The 22,614-nt window shown below is 39.3% G+C and overlaps 1 protein-coding gene across 5 annotated transcripts in view; it reads right to left on the bottom strand.

Annotated features, from left to right (window-relative positions):
* The window catches only part of SORCS1 (sortilin related VPS10 domain containing receptor 1), a 464,079-nt gene that overhangs the window by 49,772 nt on the left and 391,693 nt on the right, over nucleotides 1-22,614 (bottom strand). For all 5 annotated transcript variants that reach the window (XM_054689905.1, XM_054689903.1, XM_054689902.1 and 2 more), the window contains one exon: nucleotides 10,813-10,984. In XM_054689905.1, the coding sequence (XP_054545880.1) occupies nucleotides 10,813-10,984 (172 nt within the window). The remainder of the gene's footprint in view (nucleotides 1-10,812; nucleotides 10,985-22,614) is intronic.

Below are 22,614 nucleotides of genomic sequence, written 5' to 3'. Positions count from 1 at the left end.
ATTGGAATGAGGCCCAAGTGTTGTAGGAAGCCAATTAGGGGACAGGCTAGGGTAAATGATGGTAGATTGAAATATGAGCTGTAGCAGGAAAATACATGCACCTTCCTATCAAAATTAACTCTCATAGTTTACTGGTTTTTGAAATCAGTAAATCTCAGCCTTTGCTATCAGCATCTCATAGAATTAAAAAAAAAAAAATGTTGATATCCAGCTGACAACCAACACCCACCTCATGGCTCAGGGCCGGTGGTAAAGAAACTTAATACTGCTATGCTGATGCTGGATTGCACCAGAGGCCTAGGCCCACTAGTTTGATAGTTGGGTATTCGATTTTCTTGTGACTAAATTCATCTTCAGGTGACTATAGCACAGGATAAACTGATGCTATTTTTATTCTATTTTGGTGTGAAGTTTAAACTTTCCTAGAATGTTTTAGGATTCTAAGTGCTATGGGCACGTTCACTAAGCTGGGAATGAAAGAACTTACTGTTAGTGGCTGCACAACAGGTCCCGAACACATGTGGTCAAGGTCAGCTAACTTCCCCAGGAAAATGAATTGCTGGATGATATGAGGATAGTTCTGTATCAATTCCTAAGGACTGGAAAGTGTTGTTGATGACTGCATCATGAGCACCCAACAACATTTCTGCAACTGATATTTTCTTATTCAATGCATTTTGAATAATGTGCATTTCTAATGAATTTATTCATGAAAATTCTTTCTTACATGTTTTCTCATGTGTCTGTTAGGACTCTAGAGAGAGAAATTTTGTTTCTATTTGATATACTGAGAACTGAGGCACAGAGAGGTTACATTTGCTGCTTAAAGTCTCACAGCTAGTGAGAGACTAAATTAAGGGTTTAAGATTAACGGTGGTTTAACTTTCTGCAATTCAGTCCCTGTGGGGCTTCTTTAATTCAGAGTTAACTGAAAGTCCTTTAGAGTGAGAGGAAGGTAGTAACAAAGGCAAGACACAACTTCCTTGTCCCCCTAGGTTCCATTCCTGCCTTTGACTCAGTTTCTCATTCTGATATCAGTTTTGCTTGGGAGTGGAAAGCTGGGTTGGTATGAACTCCATAGTCTACTTTTATATCTTCCCTCTTGTGGAGTGGTAACGTCATAAAATGAAGAATATGGGCAGTAATAGGCACTTGTCATTAATAGTCAGAAAAAATCTTCCCTATATTTGAATGTGATTACAATCTAATCAATCACAAGTCATCATCATTCCTGAAATAGAGCCCATGTTGTAAAATATTGAGATTATCATACACAATTCTTGAAACCCAATGCCATTCAGTCATATGTCCTAATATAGATACAGAACTGAGAACACTAGCTTAAAGGAAGAGTTCCAGAAAGGTACAAAATCACAGGAACTCCATACGGGGATTCTCCAAGGGCATCACTGACTTGCGTTATAGAAAAACAATATATCAACTGGCCACAATGAAGCCAAGATTAACCTGAGAAATGAAAGGTGTGTGACCCTATCAGTTTCTGTAATATGGTTTCAGAGAAAAGTGGGAAACAAATGTTATAGTAACTCAACACTGACAGCTTTCCTCCCGAAATGAGAGTCCAAGATATCCTTAAAGGCATTAGGGACCCACCACTGACAGAAACTGGGTTCATATGGTCCCCGCAAAGCTCAAGAGTGGGGTTGCTGAGGCTTCACCGAAACCTTAACCCTAAAATACTCAAAGCTGTTAGAATTGGCCTAGTCACATGACTGGTTTGAGCCAAGTTCTTTTTAACTCCAAGTTCAGCACTCCTACCTGTTGACAAAAGACTGTTGCAACTGTTCTATTGTGTTCATTCCCAGGTGGGTTTTTTAAAGAATGGATTTTCTCAAGTGAAACCAGGGAGCTTTTGCAAATGTCAGTAATTAAAACCCTGTAGAGGAATCTCAACTGGGATCAAATTTTCCATTAAATAGTGAAGTTAGAGAACCCAGTGTAATAAGCCAGGCTCCATAAAATACAATGAGCACAAAACATGTTTGTGAGATGTCAGTGAGATGTCTCTGATGTCAGTGAGATGACTCTGAACAGACACACCTGCTATAAATGTGTTTCCATGTAATAATGGTCTACTGAACCCTTCTAGTACAGGCCAAAGCTCACCTAGCTGCACATGCCCTATCTTCCCAGGCAAGATCTTGGCCCTCCCTGGAGTCTCTTCTAAGAGGTGCAGCCATTGCTGAAAGTTGAGGTTGCCTCATTAGATCAACTGTGAGAGCAGGTCCCAGCTGTTTCATTCAAATCATTTTGTATGGTTCTTTTCAGTTTCAAAGCTGTGCTCTGCACAGGGTTCTATGATTTCAACTTTCCAAATTATAAGACTGTGATGGGAGCTAAGTGATTTTGCAAAAGTCTACAGAGCTACCATATGTGGAAAGGAGATCCATGGAAGTCAGGTGGTGACGTGGAAGTCAGGTGGTCACCTGGAAGTCAGGAGATCTAGGTATACGCTCTTGGGAATGTGCATTTGGACCTCATTTCCTTACCTTTGAATTAAAGATGGACAGAATAATGGTAATCCTAATGGTCATTTCTAGTCCAGATAACCTGCAATATTTATAACTTTATCATTCTTGTTGGCATTATTGGATATCTGCACCTATTCTAACATCCCTTCAGGTTGCTGAAATATTCTCAGCACTTGAGTTAAAAAAATGGGGGGGGGGGTGATGGGAAGGACTCATTCAGGTGCTACTGTCATATAATGGTGACTTTCTGTTGCAGGTTACTGGGTTATGCTGAGGAATGAGCTGGAAAGATAGACAGTTATAGAATAATGAATGTTAAAGTACAAAGCTGACCCGAGAAAGATAATGCTTGGACAAGAACTGTATGGCTTGGTGAAGTCCTGATTCAGGGGCGTTGGCCACCCTTGTGAATGAAATGGCACATGAGTGTTGCAGGGCCAAAGCAGAAGAGAGATTACCAATCCACAGTGTTTCATGATTCTAGCCCCTGGGAAGTTCATGGAGCTGGAACCTCAGTAATGAATGGGGTATCTCTCTGCTTGTCAAGGTAGTTGTCTGCAAGCATCTATACCCTGAAACCCCAAAGAACAACAATACCCCAAAGTATATGGATGAGCACTGAGGGGAGCAGAAAATGGAGTCTCAGAAAGTTTCTAACCAAGCCAACCTGAACTTCAGACACTAGGCTTCTAGCTAAAGTCAACCTATATTGCCTGCCTCATTTCCTTCTTTTCTTTTTAACCTGAAGCAACAAGGGAGAAGAAATGAAGTGGTTCAATTACCTTGCTAGAGTCAAAGAGAATAAAGCTGAATGGAGTGAGGAATAAAACATGAGGAAGCCTCTTAAATCTCCACAGCTCGTTGAAATCAGCCCCTGTTCCTTTGTGTGGAAGGAGAAAACAGCCGATGCTTCTGAGTCAGATCTGAGCTGGCTTTAGAGACCGATTCTTGCCTTGACTTAACACTGCCTGCTAACTCTGTGCCACTTGTGAAAGCCTCCATTTTTCTCCAGATGAAAAAAGTAGGCCAAATTCTTTCATGAATTCAACAAATGAGGGTCTCAAGGAAAATTTTATCGAGTCATCTTCTCTCCCACCTGCTGGTTGGCAGCATCCTGCAATATTTATGAAGTGATATTGCCTTGTGGCTACTTTTATTCTTCCGTGAGTCCTTCCATATATGTGAAATTACGGATCACTGAATTTCCTAAAATGAGGAAAGTACTTTCATGTTTTGGAGTCAAATCCCATAGAAGTTATAACCATGAATTTTGCTTATTAGGTTCCAGTCTTTGAATGTAAATTGAAGTATTAAAACAATGAGATACAGATCAAAGTTTTAATTTTAGTCCCTTGCCTAAGATTTAATTTAAGTCTTAAATTATACAGCGAGTTGCATCTCTTTATTCTTACAGCTGTTTAAAACAGATTTAATTATCTTCCCTAACATGCAGACACTACAATCCTCTCAAATGAATGCCTTCCAAATCGGTTTTGTTAAGTTCTTAAGACTGATTAGGCCCTTCACCATCCCCATCCTATGCCTTCAGGTTCTTGCGATGGATTTCTCTGTGAAGCCGACTTATTGCATTGAAAGTCTATAGACTCATTAGGTGCTCATTAGTGGTCCAGAGAACATCCATCTTGAGCGAGTCCCCAGACACAGAGATGTTGCCTCTCATTGGATGCTTGAGTCTCAGTGCAAAGCACCTTCGATCGACTTCCTAAAACGTAGATGAAGCTGGGAAATGTTTAGCTTCTTAGACACAACTCGATGCCCTCTTCCTCTCTCCTCTGGATTGGTTCCTGAATCAACTGTTCCTGTCCTTCAGGAACATGACGCATAAATGCTAGTGTGTATGTGTGCTGCATGTGTGTTTTTGGATCTGCCACAGTGAATGGCAGAAACAAGACAGGTTTCTTTGCCTTGCTGCTTCTAATGAAGTTTCTTTCACTAAGAATATTCTTGGAAATAACCCTGAAAGCATCAAAGATGGGGTTACTGACGATGGGGATTTTCATGAACTTCAACAGAATCATGTGGTTCTCTGAGTAACAGGTTATTAACAGCAAACTGTGGGATTTTGAAAGAGTTGTGTTACTGAGTCATTTCTTTCACCTAGATGTGAAGGGAGTCTTCATATATGATTTATAGGAAGGGATTCCATTTCTTGCACATGTCAAATTTACAAAATTTCAGCTCACAAGCCAGCATCACCAGCATCAGCGTACCTAGCCTTTGATTGCATTTTGTTAAGAAGTTCTCTTCTTTGTTCTGGTTTTAATGTTTTCACTGATATTCTTATGTTAGAATTAGGACAGGCACTCGTACAGAATAAAGGAAGGGATTTTGATTTCACATGAAGACTTCAACGTGTTTGGATTTCATTCAAATTTCAGTCTTTTCCTTTTAAGTTTGGGTATTATTTCTACACTCCTTGGGGAGGCCTATCCAAATCCACACGCACTGAATTCTTATCAACATGGCAGGCACGTGAGCAGAGATGTTACAGCTGCATCCAGTAATGGCAGGATTCTTACCTCATGGCATTTAGAACTTATTGGGTTATGCAAAAAAAAAAAAAAAGTTTTTTTCTTCTTCTTTTAAATAATACAAATAAGTATTTTCCATTTCACATGGTTTGATTGTTACTTTAAACTTAGTACAACAGCGTTCCTAGTTAACCCAAGACATGCATTTCTACAAACTAAAATATATCTACTTATGAATGAAAAATACATGACATGAAATTAGACTATAGTAAAATATTTGTTGAAGAACAAATAGACAAACACACATGTTAACCACTTGATGGGGAGGCTGAGTGCTCAGGTCTCTGTATATAAAACTTGATTTATATATAGGCCGGTGTCTGAGAATACAGGAACAGCCAGACTGATCAGGGCACAGATAACTTTGCCTAGTCTTTGCACAATTTGATCTTTGTTACTATCTTCCCCTCCCTAGCATAGCATTTTTAAAGGGTCTCAAACTCTATGATGGTCTTTCTACCACAGATATCACAGAAAGGTAGGATACCATACAGCCTGGCTGATTCTCACCTCCTGTACTGAGTGTCTGTGTTATCTTAGGTGAGTTACTTAGCTTTTCTGTGTCTCAGTTATGCCATTACAAAATGACAATGATAATATATATTCACATAGAGTTGCTGTGATACCCAAGTGAGACAATCTATGAAAGTGCTCACAAACAAGGTCATAAATAGTGCTATTCAATAAGTGTTGGCTACTATTGACTGTATCAATATTCAGTACTCCCTAACCTTTCAGAGACACTCTGCTTTCTTTATCCTGTATTGCTCACCATGTGCATCACCCTGGCTAATGTTCACAGCCCAGAGATTAAAGAGAAACTGAGGTTGTTTCTGTAATGGGAGCTTGTAAATCAATAGTAGAGAACCCTACTGTGTAATGTGAGGTCCCCAGGGTCTCCTGATATAGGGGCTGTCTTCCTGGCTTCACACTGCATTGGCAGACACAGCATCCAGAGGCCAGGTCTGACAGCTGCAGGCAACAGATTTCATCTCTGCTGCTATAGTGTTGCCCACTGAAGGGGAATGAGCTGAGTTGTTAGATTTTTTTTTCCTTTCTTATGCCCAGAAGGTATGAATTTACACATCTTAGAACCAGTCCCCAGTCTGTTCCCAAAACTCAGCCAAGTTTGAGATGCCTGATAGTCTTAGTTACATGGAAGGTTGAATAGATGAGAGCCTGCCCTCTGTCCCTGGAGGGTGCACTCCATCCTGTGAACAAAAGTCCAGCTGACCGGAAGTGAGTCCTATTTCAGCTCTTATTCTGTGTTCTTAGACATGGAACAAAAATTGGAATTCTGAACTCTGCTCCAGGATAAATATCTGTTGCTTCAAAAAAATGGTGCTGAATATCATAATTTGATTCATTAAATCTCTGGGAAATGGTCTTCCATATTCACTATCCAGGTAAACACAAGGTGCAGTATTAGGTCAGAAAGTGAATCCTCCCATAACAGTCCCCCCAAAGTTTTCTTTCTTTTTCCTTTTTTCCCCTAAAGATCTAAACACACATCTAAGTACTATATTTTATTTGAATAACTAATTATTTTTCAGTATGCATTTGTTGAGTATGATATACATATGCAGCTCTGCAGCACCGGTTTGATCCCCAGCTGCCACTGGGTGAGAGTCCCAGAAGGCGCGCAGACCTCTCCTGCTGCCCACTGCTCCCCTCAGCAGTGTATGTCATCAGTCTGCCTGCTCGGCTCCCCGCTCTGACTCTGGTGAATTCTCTCACCTTCCCGTGCTCCTGACTGTACCCAGTGCTTGTATAAATAAATAAATAAATCTTAAAAAAAAAAAAAAACTAGCTTTTTCATGTGTTTTGTAATTGGATGCTATTATAAATTACATATTTATAAATGAACATGCATACATGCTTATATACAGATGCATACATGCACACATATATGATTTTTTTTCTATCTGCTTAGAGGATTTATATGCCCACTTATCAAGACCTAATCTATACCTAGAGAAAGTAAAATGTGTTTGAAGTTAGCAGTTAACATAGGTTTAAAATCTAAAGTGTCTAGAGGTAGACCCACAAAGTGGATAAAGAACTCTAAAGTGTCTATAGGTGACTGATTTATGTCAGAGGCTCTTAGCTATTCAGTGGGATAAGAATTTTGCTTCAATTATGCTGGGTCAATGGTGTATGCATGTGGAAACACCATGTAGACCTTGTAGACCTTGGACCCTGCCTAAAATGAATTTATTCAAGATGAATCCTAGGCTAAAATAAAGAATAAAAATTCTGGTATAATATCTTCTTAAGTAGGCCACCAAGTCACTATTTTATATAATTACTGCTAATATTTAGATTTTATCTATAATTTTAATATTTGTTCTATTTGTATCCATTGCAGTGTTCCTTTTCTTCTCTGTCTTGCCTTGTCTTGGATCAATGAGACACCTTTAATATTATTCCAACTCCTTTGTCAATACATTGATTTAAAATATTATTTTCTCTTCTTTTAGTTCTTATTCTAGATATTAAAGCACGTATTCTGGACGTGATGGTGTCTAATATAAATTAGTACTATTATGTCTTCACAGACATTTCATTATACTTAAACTACTCTCACTCCATTTACTTCACATACTGCATTATTACTGCTGTTTGTTTTGATTCTGAGTATATTTTATGTCATAGCTGATTATCATTATTGGTCTGTAAGTTATCATTAATTTCTCTATATTAATGATAACTATATTAATTTATAGATACTATAGTATATTAATTTCTCTATATCTATATAGATATAGATATATCACTCTTTCTTGCACTTTTTTTCTTTCCATTATTTTTGTGCTTTTGTCAGGGGTCATTTTCTATAGGACTGAAGAATTACCTTTTGTATTTCTTCTAACAGAAATCAACTGATTTGGCTCAAGCTCAGTTTTTGTGTGTCTGAAAAATGTCTTTATTATACCTTCATGCTTTATTCCTCCAGGACTTCAAAGAGGGATGCCATTCCATTTTCTTCTGGGCACTTTCAAAAATTGTTTTGGTTTCTGATTTCAGCAGTTTGAATATGATACCTAAATAAGGTTTTTCTTTGCATCTGTCCTGCTTAGAGTTTGCTGATTCTCTAGAATCTGTGTGTTGACATGCTGATATATTTTGGAACATTATCAAACATTGTCTCTTAAAATGATTCTCTCCTTCTTGGACGTCCCTTCTAGGACTACAACTACATCTGTGTTAATCCTTATCACCATTTTCAATTGTGTCTATTAATTTTTTTCTCTATTTTCTATTTTTTCTCTCATGCTCCAAGTGATATATTTCCTGGTGTCCTTTCTTCCAGTTAGCTGGTGCTTCACTCATGTAGGTGCAACCTGCTGTAAACCCATCTGTGTTCTTAATAGTTAATGTATCTTGATTTCTACAACTTCCCACTGATGATTGCTTTATACTATTCATTTATAGAGGGTTAAATGTTGTATGTTGACTACATTCATGAACATATTAATCATTACTACTTGAATAAACAACATAGCTCAGAAAATTTTTTTTTCTGTTACTTTTTACCCCTCTGAGTCCTATCTCTTGATAGACCTGTGATTTTTTTTTTTTGTTTGTCTAAATGCAGAGTATTACTAAAAGATTAGTAAGGCTTCTGCTTTATTTTTCTCTAGGATTTATTTTAGGTTCTAATTACTATTTAGAGCAGTAGAAAATTCATACTAAATCATTCAAGACTAAAGTAATCCCAAGTTTTACAGAACTGGTATAATTCTGGTTTGTTCTTACTTCTAAGAGAGAACTTTCCAGAAGTTCCAAGAGCTTAATCTCATAGTGTTCTCCAAGTCTTTTCTTCTTGATAGTCCTTGAACTCAAATTTTTATCACCCCTGAATGTAATACTTCTAAGAACTCTGTGTGACTTCTCTTCCCCTTAGTGACTATTTTCTATTTTGCCTGTATCACTCAGGTATTGTTGAATAACTTAAGGTGGGGGGTAAAGAGACAGGATACTTATAATGTGCCCCTTCTCCATGTTTCACTCCATGGAGATTGGATCTCATCAGTTCCAACTGCTTGGGTGGCCCTGAATTGAATCGTTGTCTTCTATTCTTGTGAGTGCACCAACGCCTGCTTGGAGAACAATTTCTGTCTTGCCTTCTACTGGAGTTTGCAATCTGACCTCTTATACTGTGATGTATGAAAATTCTTGAGGGGAAATATAGCATAAAATGTTGGACTCAGCACGATGAACTCTCCCATTCTTCTAGAAAATAAGTGTGGCTCCTCTTGATAGTTTGCTCATGCTCTTCTTTCTCCTTACCTCTCTCTTACTCTTCCTTAAAACATACACACATACACTGGGTTTGCTGAAAACTAGTATGTCCCAGCCTCAGGATGGCATCCCTAAACATTTTATTTCCATGAAATGAGAGCAATTCCAATTGACCACAATTGGCCTATTTCTTTCTAGTTTCAACTGAAGAATTTGGGCAACCTCAGTATTTAGAAGGCTGGGTAGGCTGGAAGGCAGTCATTAAGGAGACAATAGGAGTGTCAGATTAAAGCAGTGGTCCTCAGGCCAGAAGCATCAGCATCCTCTAAGCCAGACTCAAACATTATTTCACAGTTGCTATTTCTATAGGAATGAAAATGTTGGTAAACTTGATCAAACCTGACAAAGTTATCCTAACACCTTCATCTTTCCCCCTTCAAGTTATACTCCAAAGTCTCTCAAGACAGTTCTATACCCCTAAAATTTGCATTTGTACTTTTATTTTATTGAAACACATTATATAACCTATTAGAAATGCATATTCTTGGGTCCCATCTCCATCTGTTAAGTCAAAATGTTGGTTATCGGCCCAGAAAATATTTTAAAAAGCTCATCAGTTGATGTGAATGTATATGAAAGATTTAGAGCCACTGGGTGATTTGAAAAGGAAGGGGAAGTCAATGTGTACATCTTAATCCCATGTCATTATTCACTTTTTAAGTCCCTTTGTATTTATGCAGTTATGTTTCATTATGTATTTATATTTATTTACAGTGCTGGCTCTATTTCATGCACCCAGGAAATGCAGTTGAAGGTAGGACTATTATGACATCATTTAATGAAAATTGTTACCCTTTAGAAACCATCTTCCATTGCTACAAGATGACAAAATACCAGTACACATTCTAAAATACATAGTATACATTTCATTTTATCTACCATCTCAACACTCAGAAATTTCAGGCAAGGCAGCCATACTTTGACAAATAATAATTGATGCTCATGATGATCCTTGAGGTACTACAAAAATGCCAAAGAAATTACATACCATTTTGTTTAAATTGGTCTTAGTGTTATATGAACAGCATGCTGCCCTTGGAAAAGAAAAGCTAAGGCTTCAAGTTGAGAGAAAGAAAGCCTTCACATCTTTCAACTTGGAGGAGTACGTATGTGTGTGTTAAATTATTCTAGGAATAACATTAATGTGTTCTGAGAAAACTGCCTGCTAAAAATGCCAATAAGGCAAGGTTCAATCCGAACAGCAGCCCCAAGAAATGAAGGTATTAAGTCAAAGTGGAGAGTATAAAAATGAAGTGAAATGAAAAACATTGAAAAAAAGTCAGTGAAGATAAAATTATATCAACAACAGTAAACTGAGAGAGTAGAAGTAGAATAAAAATTAAACAGCATCTAAAATTTTAAATAGTATGTAAACAAACCCCAAAAGACATATACACAAACACTTATTACTCAGCAATAGTCACTGGTGCTAGAAGGTGGAGGGAGAGAAGGGATGGTCCTACCTCTTCCAGCTGGACCATGAGTGTGACATTGTGCCCTTGTTCCGCAGTCAGCTTCCCATCAGAGGTGACTATCCGGAGCCCCCGGGGTGCCTTTCCTGGGCACTTCTGGGGTTTGGCAGTGTACTGTTCTCTCACGCCATCAGTGCAGTTGTTGGAAACCACCTTCCGATACCTACAGGGAGAAAAGCTCAGGTTGTAATCCTGCTCATTGCAAGTCAGATCACTCTCCAGTGTTTAAGCCGTGCAGACCGCCTAGTCCTGAGGGCTATTAGGAACTACCTTACATGTTGTCTGAGGGTGAGATTAATTTATATGAAGCAGGCAACAGATAAATCATCACAGCAACCCGTTGTGCTATTACTAGCATTTGAATTGGCATCTTTTATTCATTTAGTCTATAAATCATTTCACCTCAGAGCTGTGGGAAAATGCACAGTAGAAGAAGACATGGTCCCTGCCCTCAATAAGTCTGTAATCTAGTTAAAGAGATACATTAGGAGATACTTCAGAGGTGATGCAATTACAGGTTAGAGTGATTAATATATATTGAAAGGAAGTTTGCAATTCAGAGAAAGATCAGATTGTTATAAAATATATCATTTAATATCAGCCCCTAGAGAAAAAGCTGTATTAATGGTATAATGCAGAAAGTTGGCTAAATGTGCTAGTTTCTAGTTACTATTTTATGAGAGTTCTTATGGCTACACTACTGAAACCTCACATTAAGGAGATTTCATGCAGATTGTGCAAATCCTTCCTACTCTGTTGCTTGTTTTTAGTTTTAATAGGCAACAAAATGTATTATCCTACAAATTTATCCTATACAACTTACTGTGTTCATAGGAAATTAAAATCCTGTGATTTTAGGATGACTTTTAAGACTTTCAAGAATCAGTCTTACCTAGCCATCATCTTTTTGTGCTGGGTACACAGTGACGACTTTATGTGTTCATATATCGGATTTCCCACATTTACTTGTCTAAGTTAGCATAGCGCTAAGCTGGAAACAAAGCCCAAGGTCTTCTTACTCTTCCAGACCAGGGATTTCAGACTGTTTATATACAGGGGCAGACAGCAAATATTTCAGCTTTGTGGGCTCTATGGTTTTTGTGGGTTATAGCATTTTACTGGACAGACACAATGCAAAAAAAGAATGGAAGGGTTTTTTTTATTTACAAAAAAGGACACTGCAGTGTCCAGCTATAATTCCTATCCTTTTCAAATCTAGTCAATGACCTTTCCTCTGCTCCTGAGCATCAGGAGAAACAACCTAAAGGCATGGTTGAGAAAATCAAATTAAATGCACCTTGGAAAGTGCTTAGACCACACAGATTATGTTTAACTCACTCTGGACAGAGAGTAGTTTATAAGGAGTAAGCACATTAATACCTACAAAGTACTTAAAACTATCCTGACAATTAACAAGTGCTTCTGAAATGCTATTAATAATTTTTACTTAGCATCATTATTGTTTCTCCCACCTTTTCAAGACCTTCATGACTTCCAAATGCTCTTAGGATATGTTGCAAATCCTATCATCTTACCCCTGAAGCTTTCTACCAGCTGTCTTTATTTTACTTTTCTGGACTCTTCCACCCTAACTAGCTCATTCTGCTCTAGCCACACCTTTATTTTCAATTCTCCTGAAAATGTTTGCTTTTGCTCCTTCTGCTTTTGGATCCTTCTGCATGCTTTGTCAGTTGCCTAAAATTTACCTACTTCTTACTTTACAGCTCCAATCCTTCTGTGAATATGATACTAGGAATTTCATAATACAGAGTACTTAATGTAGTCTTGTCACTGTGCTAAGTTCTTATTTACCCATTTATTTCTTTTGATTAAGTAATATTGGGTTATAACATTATAGAGGTTTCACATACTATTATATTAGGATCATCAGTAAAAGGCTAGTTTCCATCTTCTACTATGTAACACTCCCCAGGCCCCTTACCTTCTGGTGATAACAATATTGCTCTTATAGTCTAAGAGATTGTTTGTTTTGCTCTTCTTGTTCACTGGTTTTATTTCTTTGTCTTCCTTGAGTGAAACCATATAGTATTTGTCATTCTTTGTTTGACTTATTTCACTTAGAATAATGCCCTCAAGGTCTATCCATGTTGTCACAAATTAAATGCCCAACAAAGCATGAATAGATATAAAAGGTGTGACACAATGGAATACCACTCAGCAATTAAAAAAAAAAAAGTGAAAGCTCGCCATTGTGCTAAGTTCTTAAAAAAGAGTTCCCTCATTTATCTTTAAGATATCCCTGATAAGGAAGGTATTACTTATTAACATATAACAATATTAAGATGAAGAAATTAAGATGCATAAATCTTAACTAGCTTTTTATTTTATAAATAAAGAACATTTGACATATTTTTTAAAGATTTATTTATTTATTTATACAAGAACTGGGGTATAGTCCAGATGTGTGGGAGGGTGAGAAGATTTACCAGAGACAAAGCAGGGAGCACAACAGGCAGACCGACAAAATACACTTATCAGGGGAGCAGCAGGTGCGACAGGAGAGGTCCGCTGCTCCATGTGGGACCCTCGCCAGCCGGCCAGGATCGAACCAGCACTGCAGAGGCTGTGGACAGCTTCACAGTGTGGCGCTCAACCGCCTGCGCCACCAAGGGAAGCCTAATCTTAACTAGTTTTTACAAGGTCGCACTGCCAGGATTCTGGACAGTTTGTCCAGGATCCACTATTTGACTTCATTCTGTCTTGCCTCTTTAAATGGACTAAGACCATTCCTCAGCTAAACTTTACAGGAATTCTCATGACTTTATAGGAATCACATGTCATGTATGATTTTCTTCCTATGTATGTAACTAGGAATGTCAAGCTCCTTGGGGTATCCTCAAGCCCCAAGTGAAAATTCAAAGGATCACACGTGGATGACTGTATGCTTAAATACTGAAATATTTGCATAGCAGTTGGCTATTACCTCTGTCCCAAAGCCTTTAAGCGCCTCACCCATTAACCCTATCATACTGATGCTTATCCCTGGAGCCCCTGCTTCTCTGTCTATCAGAGGGACTCCAAAACCCTACTTCTGCACTAAGACCACACTTATTCTGATTGGTCATTATCTCATCTGAGCATTCTGAACATTATCCCATGTGCTGCTTTTAGAAAATTCATCATAGATTTTAAAAGTGCATACTGACAAAAGAGAAAATCATGACAGATGGGAGAAAGAAGGAGAAATAAATGGCACAGCCATTGAAGAATGGTGGCATTCTGGAGCCAGCAATGGGACCAAGAAAATGACCAGCAATGCCATGTGGTGATTGTGGCATCCGGGTGAGTTTCACTGAACATGATAAACTCCCTGTGTGTTTCAGAGGAAAGTCACTATGCAAAGTCAAGGCAGCCTATGGTTTTTAATCACTAGCATCCAAGCACACCTGCGACTCTATCTTGGCGAGCGGCTATAGCAGCACAAGCTCACCACCACCACCAGCAACATCAGCTGGAAAACATTCCTTTTGTTTGTTGCTGTTCTGACCAATCACAGCCCCAGCTTTCCTGAATCCTGCAGCAATAGGAGTTCTGTTTAAATCCAAAGCACGAATGAATCCCTCTGGGATTCTGCCACAGAGAAGACTGTTGGTAATTTTTTTTTAAATGCTCATTAAAATCCATTCTGAAATCATTTTGTTTCCTGGGCGAAAATGGCATTGCATTAGCCCTACCAGACCTGTCCCTGAAATTCAGAAGAAAATTGTGCAGAAATACAGAGTTCATTTACTAAAGTAAGCACACACCTGCTTTTTTGCATTACAGAATGGTTCTATTTTCATCCCAGCAGCTGTCCCTGGGTCTGAGTTACATAAATGAATAATGCATTTAATATGTTATTAAATGGGGCTGCTACCTCCGCAATAACAAGGCAACTTATGATTATATTGGACCTAAGCTCTGAATATTACTGGGATGCATTTAGTTGGTAAAGCATTCTTCAACCTGCCAAGAAGAAAAGTGCTTTGTAATGGCAAGGGAGTCTTTGTACAATTACTGAAAAGGAAACGCTCTGCCAATGCGCCTTTGATATTACCAACCGCTCATCAGTAGATGGGGGTCTCATTACATCAACAGCCCAACTTCAGCTACTCTCTTCCTGTCTGTCTCGATACCCCTCTCTCACCTTTTCCTTTTTACCCCTAGCTTCTTTGATTTTGTTTTTGTGCTGCCTGTCAGTCTTAAAAAGATGAAGAACACAGCTTTCCTTTGTAAGAGTAAAAATGGAAAAAAAAAAAAAAAGCACCAAAAGCTTCATCTTCTATGATTTTACTATTAGTAATTTTCCACCCCCTTATGATTTGGGGTGGTGGTGGAATATAGGCATTTATGATTATTCAGTGTATGTTAGGGTGACAGGATAGTCTAGCTCAGCAGACCAGGACTCTGTCTGCCCTTTAGAATCACTAGGTGGCAATTTCATAATATATTGATGCCAAGGACCACCTCTAGGGCTGATGACTCCCCTGTGGTTCTAAAATGCAGTCAGGATTAAGGAGGCTGCTCTGATGGGTAACTTTGTTTGTCACCAACAAAGTGTTGCAGGCGCTTAAACGTAGGATCTACTTATTATACTAACTTGATCCATTTACCCAACTCTCTCAAGTGTTTGGTTTCTTCACCTATAAAGTAAGGATAATTGCAGAATCTTTCACCAAGTTCTTGGAAGAATTGAATGAGACAATACGTTCAAAAGGGCTTAGCACATAATCTGGCATGTTATAAGAAGTTAATATTTAAGGGCCTCCCTGATGGCACAAGGGGTTAAGGATAGCACTATGAAGCTATCCCCAGCCAAGGAGACACCCACATAGCACAGCAGACCTCTCCTGACTTGCCCAATGCTCCCCTCAGCAGTGTATTTTGTTGATCTGCCTGTTCTATTTCCCACTCTGTTTCTGGTGAATCCTCTCACCCCCGCAACACCTCTGGCCTATATCCCAGTTCTTGTATGCATAAATAATCTTAAAAAAAGAAAAAAATAATATTCAAAAGTTAAATAAAAGTAAGTAATTTAAGTATTAAATATCATTTTATTAAACAAACATGTTCCTGAAAAATAGAAACTTACCTTTTATTGTTGGTAATTTATTGTTGGTATTATCTAATCTTAAGACCAAATTTAGTCTCATCAAATCATTCTTAAAGTCATTTAAAACTCTGTATGGGTTTATTTTTAAAAGTAAAGTTCAGGTTCAAAATACAGGTCTATACTCTGCCCTGAACATATTTCCCTAGCCCAGCCCTGGTTCTTTCACTGCCCAGCCTGCTTCCTGTGCTCAGGCCTTGCTGAAGCCCACTTGCCTCCTTTTGCTTGTGATGGTCATTCTGCCTTCTTCATGTGAAGCTTCTACTTATTCTCTAAAAATCAGCTCCAAAAGCATTTCTTTCTTTGAAGTAGTCCCTCCCCCTTTTTCACAGTAGTCATCACATGTAATAACCAAGGTAGAGCTGGGAATCAAGGTCTTCTTGTCGCCACGGTAGGGCTCACTGTCAACTGAGCTGTGAGGTCCCTTATTTTTCTCACAATGGAAATAATTTATTGGATTGTACTTTCACATGCCTTCACTTGTAAGGGAAAAACTTCCCTGTTAAAATGAAACTAAACTTAAGAAATGATGCGAATTTGGGAGGTTGAGAGGGACTAGATCTGGGTAAGAGCATGGAAAAAACAGTATCTTCCCAGACCAGCCACCTTTGCAATGAAGGTATGCAATGGTCTAAAAGAGCTATGTGTGTCTAATCAGATGGGTAAATTAAAAGATCATTATTTATTTATTATTTTTAAAGATTTATTTATTTATGCATACAAGAGCTGGGGTACAGGCCAGAGATGTGAGGGGTGAGAGGACTCACCAGAGACAGAGTGGGGAACAGAACAGGCAGACTGACCGAAGATACTGCTGAGGGAAGCAGCAAGGTGAGCCAGGAGAGGTCTGCTGCACCATGTGGGTTGCTCCCTGGCTGGCTGGGGATTGAACTTGTGCTGCAGAGGCTGCGGATTGCTTCATTGAGCGGTGCTTTAACCTCTTGCACAACCAGGGAGGCCCAAAAGATCTTTTTTTTTTTAAACTATAGATCTTTGGCATTGGAGAACCAGGGCTACAGTGGCTTACCCATTGGGACTGAGGTTCTTCCACTCATATACCCAGGGAAACTGCCTTGGGGATAACAATGGTGATGATACTGGAGATCCTCAGTTCTAATGAATAGGGACCACGCCATGCACCCAGGAATGCAGACCTGACATGGTAGCTTCGACTCACTGTGGCTCTTCAGCAGCAGACAGGTGAAACCCCAAGGGGGCTCTATATGAGCCAACTGATATGTAGAGGTATGCTGAGAAATGCTAATGTGCTCATAGTCAACGATAACCCCGCGAGTACACAGGGCAACATTCAGAATGAATGGGGTTTCACAGTTGATTAAATTAAGCAGCTTTTCCAAGTTTTTCTCCTCAAGGCAACAGTTCTCAGGACTCTTCCCTTGAACTGATAAGTAGACCTTGGGATTAGGGGGCTGTCAGGAGACGGAAGGCCGAGTGAAGGGGAAAAATCTTTGCTTCAATTAAGCAGGATAGAGCACAGGCCATTTAATTTGAAAAGTAAATGGAATGTGAATGCCAACTTGTTGAAAAGTGACATATGGCCACATTAAACTAAATGACTTAACATGAAGTATCATAATAAAGTTGAAAAAGTATCTCAATTGCTACAGCAAAAAGAACCCACTGTTGGTGTCAATTGATTGCACAACAAATTCAGGCAAAGAAATGCTCCTTGCTTTTGAGCACTGTAGCCCAAGAAATCCTAACACTGAAATCATCTCAAATGGGTCATACACATGTCAGAGCTTGAGGGAGTCAAAGATCACCCATACAAGCCCTCTGTAAGGAACAGAAGATACAGTTTAGAGTTTCTCAAGGACACAGTGGGGACAAATAGGACTTCTGTGCCCTAGTCAGTGTGCTGTACTGCCAGAGTGGGAACCTCAGTGCCTAGACCATCAGTGTGGGCAAAAACAGCTCTGCAAGGACTAGGTGTCCATGCGCAGTGAGTCACCTTCATTTCCCAACCCCGATGCCATCCCATGAAAACAAGGAAAGAAAGGCACTCTGAAGAGTCAACGTTGTAGTAACAAACAGTTATTGAATGTCTGCTGACAACACCATGGTGTTTTGCTAGAAAACAGCTACACGGCCCCTGCAGTGTGAGTCTGTAAATAATGCAAGTGATTTCCTTTCTGTGGACTTTAAACACATGCACGACTTTTAAAAGCAATTATTCTCTATGATGCACACAGATAAATCTTGCTGAGATCAGACAGAACATCAAAATCCCTAGCTGGCACTATGAAAGGGTCACTTGGGAAAAGAACATAGTCCCCAAAAGATCTTAGAAATAGGGACAACAGAGCAACAGCAGAGTGGCTACTGTCTACGTGTTTCTCTTATAGAGAGAGGAATATGCTTACAGAAAGCATTTTGAACATTCCAGATGTATATTGATAATACAGAAGATACCATTTTGCTAGAGTTTATATATATATATATATATTCCTAGACTAACTAAATGGTCTTATATTTATACAGAACTGATGATAGTTTAAATTTACTTTAAGATTACTGAATAAATATCACATTGTATATTGAGAAACCAGTGCCTCGGAACAAGGAAAGCTGACACTGTACATTTTTCCATGAGGAATTAATGGCTCCTCTAAGTAAACGCCACAGACAGAAATTTCTATACACACATTTTCTAAACACATCTAGAAATACCTCCAGCTTAACAGCAAGAAGAAATCTGTCTCTTGAGAAGATTATCTTGGATTCTTAGAATAAACCAGCCCAATGCCCACTTTTTTTATTTACAGAATCTTTTATGGTTGGTATGAAACAAGCAATGTCCAAGTTAATTTAGCAACTTAAATTTGCAGCATGCTCCCTGGATCCAAAACAGTATAAACAAGATTTAACCATACATAAGTATAACTAAATGAGCGTGTACTTGTGTATGTGCAAACTGAGATATTTACAGACACCAATAGAGACACAAAGAGGAATAAAATTGGGGTTACTTTGGCACTAACATACAAGAAAATAGACAAATGAATACAGACTTCATTTTATTTGAATAAAGGAACCTCTTCACTAATCAGGTAAATGTGTTATCTTCCTTGAGCGGCACAGAGGGACGGACGTGTCTTTTGTTGTACACTGTTCCAATTATATGGCTTTATGAGCCTATGCAGGTTATTATTTCTGTTTTACAGATGAGAAAGCAGGGGCTTAGATCTCAGTATTGCAGTGACTATTAAGTATCAAATAAATGTTTGGACTGGGTCCCCCTGGTGGTACAAGGGGTTAAGAGAAGCTCTATGAAGCTACTGGTAGCCACTGCAGCATGAGTTCAATCCCCAGCCAGGGAGCTACCCACATGGCACAGCAGACCTCTCCTGTCTCGTCCGCTGCTTCCCTCAGCAGTGTCTTTGGTCCATCTGCCTGTTCTGTCTCTCTGGCGAATCCTCTCACTCCTCCACCTCGCCTCTGGCCTACATCCCAGCTCATGTATGCATAAATAAAATAAGTCTTTTTAAAAAAAATGAATGTCTGGACATAGATACACAATAAAAAGCAGCTTTCCCCCTTGTATTTCCCTTTAACAGAGGAAACTTAGAGGATGACAGTAATTACATCTGCATTTTTTAAAGTGACTACAATCTACTAGTTATTGTGCTGAATTCTCATTTATACTATCACATTTCATCAACCCCCCAAAGCAAACAGCAAGATTTTATAGGTTAGGAAACTAAATCTCAAAAGAAAAAGAAGATAGTCACTTACTAAAGAGAACACATTATTAAGTGGCAGAGGTTGGATTAAAGCCTCTTGTTTCATTCTGAAGTTACTCTCTTTTTCACCAAACGCTCCCTTCCCCCATGATATTCCATCCTCTGTCCACATAGTCAGAGATGCCATTCCCAGCCTCCTGATCTCCATGGAATGGCTGTGGAAAGGTGTGAGGTTGGCGTGTAAAGGAGGTGAGGAACTTATGCTGGAGGCATGGCAGAACTTTGCTCCTACACTGGTGTAAACATTAGGAACACCAACACAGCTCACTCAAGAAGGAGGGACAGCCCCCGGAAGGGACATTGTGCACCCACATCTGCTGTCATTCAAACTATCTTTTGTAAAGTCTTGGTCAAGAACTAAAACAAAAATTGTATGACTATTCACTTCCACACAGTGAAGTGGGTACAAATGCTGGCATCTCTTCAAAATAGCATTTCCACTGGGCATAATAACTGATGCTAGAATTTTTCCATCATGAAGTGAGTGAACTTGAGAACATTGCAATATATAAGGGCAATACACTGATGGTGGAAGCAACCATAACCATTTATAAAGTGAGGCATTCAAAAAAATAAAAGGAAAAGGAAGTTTTATGTTCATGCTTCCAACTAAACTCTCAAAAAGTGATGCAAGGGGATTTACTGGTTAAGCTTGACTGACAAGGCACCATAGTCTAGGGGACCCCACTCAATTCAAGTTCAGAGGGCATGGCTGTACCCTACACTCTGCTGTAAGGGACAGGGTAAGGCAAGAGAAGTGCCTGGGGACTAAAATTTATGGAGAAACTCACTCTGAAGCTGACCTTGCCATTGTGATTCTGCTGCTCTCAAACCAGCCTGAAGCTAATGTGGACTCTGCACTGACTGAGCATGAGCTGCCCAAGGTTAAATTGGAGAGATGAGGGTGCATGCAGCTTTTTAATTCTATCTGCTTCTAGACACTGGAGTCCAAGCTTGTCCTTGAGAAAACTTCTAATGTTTATTTCTCCCTGGAACATTTGTTGTTCATTTGGCCTGAAATGACCTTCCACCCCTTCCTCATTTGGAAAATGCTATTTATCTTCCATTTACAGAATCCATTGGCATCTTTATTTTAAAGGATAGCAGAAAAGACATTGAAGCTGTCATGTGCCAGACTCCCAGCATTGCAGAGTGGGAAGTTAGAGCTTTAACATATTTAGAGGAGAAATTGGCAATGCCTGGCACTTAAGTCTAAGACATAGCCAGTTGTTTAAGTGGAATTTGCCTTACCAGGCAGGAGAAACACCTTCAATGGTCAAAAAGAGACTCCAATTATCTTTGTCTGTTTTTAATAACAATTATTATGGTATGAGAATGTTAATTACAGCATTGTTTACTGTGGCAGAAAATATGCAATGACCCAAATGTCCATGAAGGGAGATGACTAAATAATCACAGGTGCTTTAATACTGTGGTGTTACATGAAACAACAAAGGTAGCCCTAAGTATTTTGACTTGGAAAGATGTTTAAGATATCTTTTTAAATGAAAAAGGGAAGTAGAAGAAAAATACATCCAGTAGGAAATTATGTATTAAAACAACTCCCAAATGAATTTCGCACATTTCTCTAGGCATAATTATTTGCTGGCAAATCCAAAGAAAAGTGTCTGGAATCATATATGCCAAGGAGGGCACAGTTGTGTGGGAAAAGGCTCCGGGATTGGGGCAATTATCTAAGTTGGTTTTCTAAACATAGAAAATATATGTACATATTCCTTTTGTAATTAAGTATATTTAAAAATACCTAAATATTCCATGGCAATACTGCATGGACTACAACATTGAATATCAGATCTGTGCTTACAAAATGCCACTGAACCAACACAGAGACAAAGGACATTTGGATGAGGTGCTGGTGTGACATTAAGAAGAGCATTCTTTTCCAATTTCATCTACAATTTTCTCTGGCCAACTCTTAGGCTGACTACAGACACCGCAAACAGGAATTTTATAGCGTAAGGCCTTCTCTGAAGATGACTTCAGGCCTTTGTCCCGGCTAAGGGCCTTCTTGCTGCTAAAGCAAAATGTGTAGTTTAGACAATGTACTGATCGTGGGGGTGGGAGGGGGGCACAGAGGGGGTGAGGGAGGTTAGGGGGTGTCACCTCTGCCCCTGACTTTAGCCTGTGGGCTCTAGGTGGGTGGTCACTCCTCCACCTGGGAGCACCTTAATTTTGAGAAAAGAACAGTTATACCTACTGATGACTGGCATTTACCATGTGGTCTCTTTGTACAAATTTGCTCACTGATGCTGATGCTTTTCTGCAAAAAGTCTGACTATAATGAATGAAGCCAGTGGATTAGGGCCAGATGCTATCACATGACACCCACCGACACCAACACACCTCTGAGAGTAGAGGTCGAGTCCCAGGAGGCAAAGTCTATGATTATGTGATTAATAAACTTCATTCACAAACATTTGTGTGCCTGAACACTTACTGCTGAACTGCACATTTAAATTTAAATTTTGCAGGTCATAGATGGAAAAACCCATTGAATAGACTATTATAATTAAACCATCCCTGATGCTTTGTTTTATGAGTCAGGGTTTAGATGACTTTTACATCATAAGTGTGTCATAGGAATGATGAGACCCACTTACAGGGAGTTTAAAAATGATTGTGTGTGGGGGCCTCCCTGGTGGCGCAAGGGGTTAAGCACTGCACTATGAAGCTGTCCGCAGCCTCTGCAGTGCCAGTTCAATTCCCAGGCAGGGAAAATCTCACATGGTGCAACAGACCTCTCCTGCCTCACCTGCTGCTCCCCTCAGCAGTGTACTTCGGTCAATCTGCCTATTCTGCTCCCTGTTCTGTCTCTGGTGAATTCTCTAGCTGCCCCCCCACATCTCTGGCCTGTACCCCAGCTCTTGCATGCATAAATAAATCAATCTTTTAAAAAAT

Source organism: Talpa occidentalis, unplaced genomic scaffold (assembly GCF_014898055.3).
Source record: "Talpa occidentalis isolate TD23 unplaced genomic scaffold, MPIMG_talOcc4v2.1 talOcc4.8, whole genome shotgun sequence".
Taxonomy (NCBI): Eukaryota; Metazoa; Chordata; class Mammalia; order Eulipotyphla; family Talpidae; genus Talpa; species Talpa occidentalis.
This window is presented reverse-complemented; position numbering and strand designations above follow the sequence as displayed.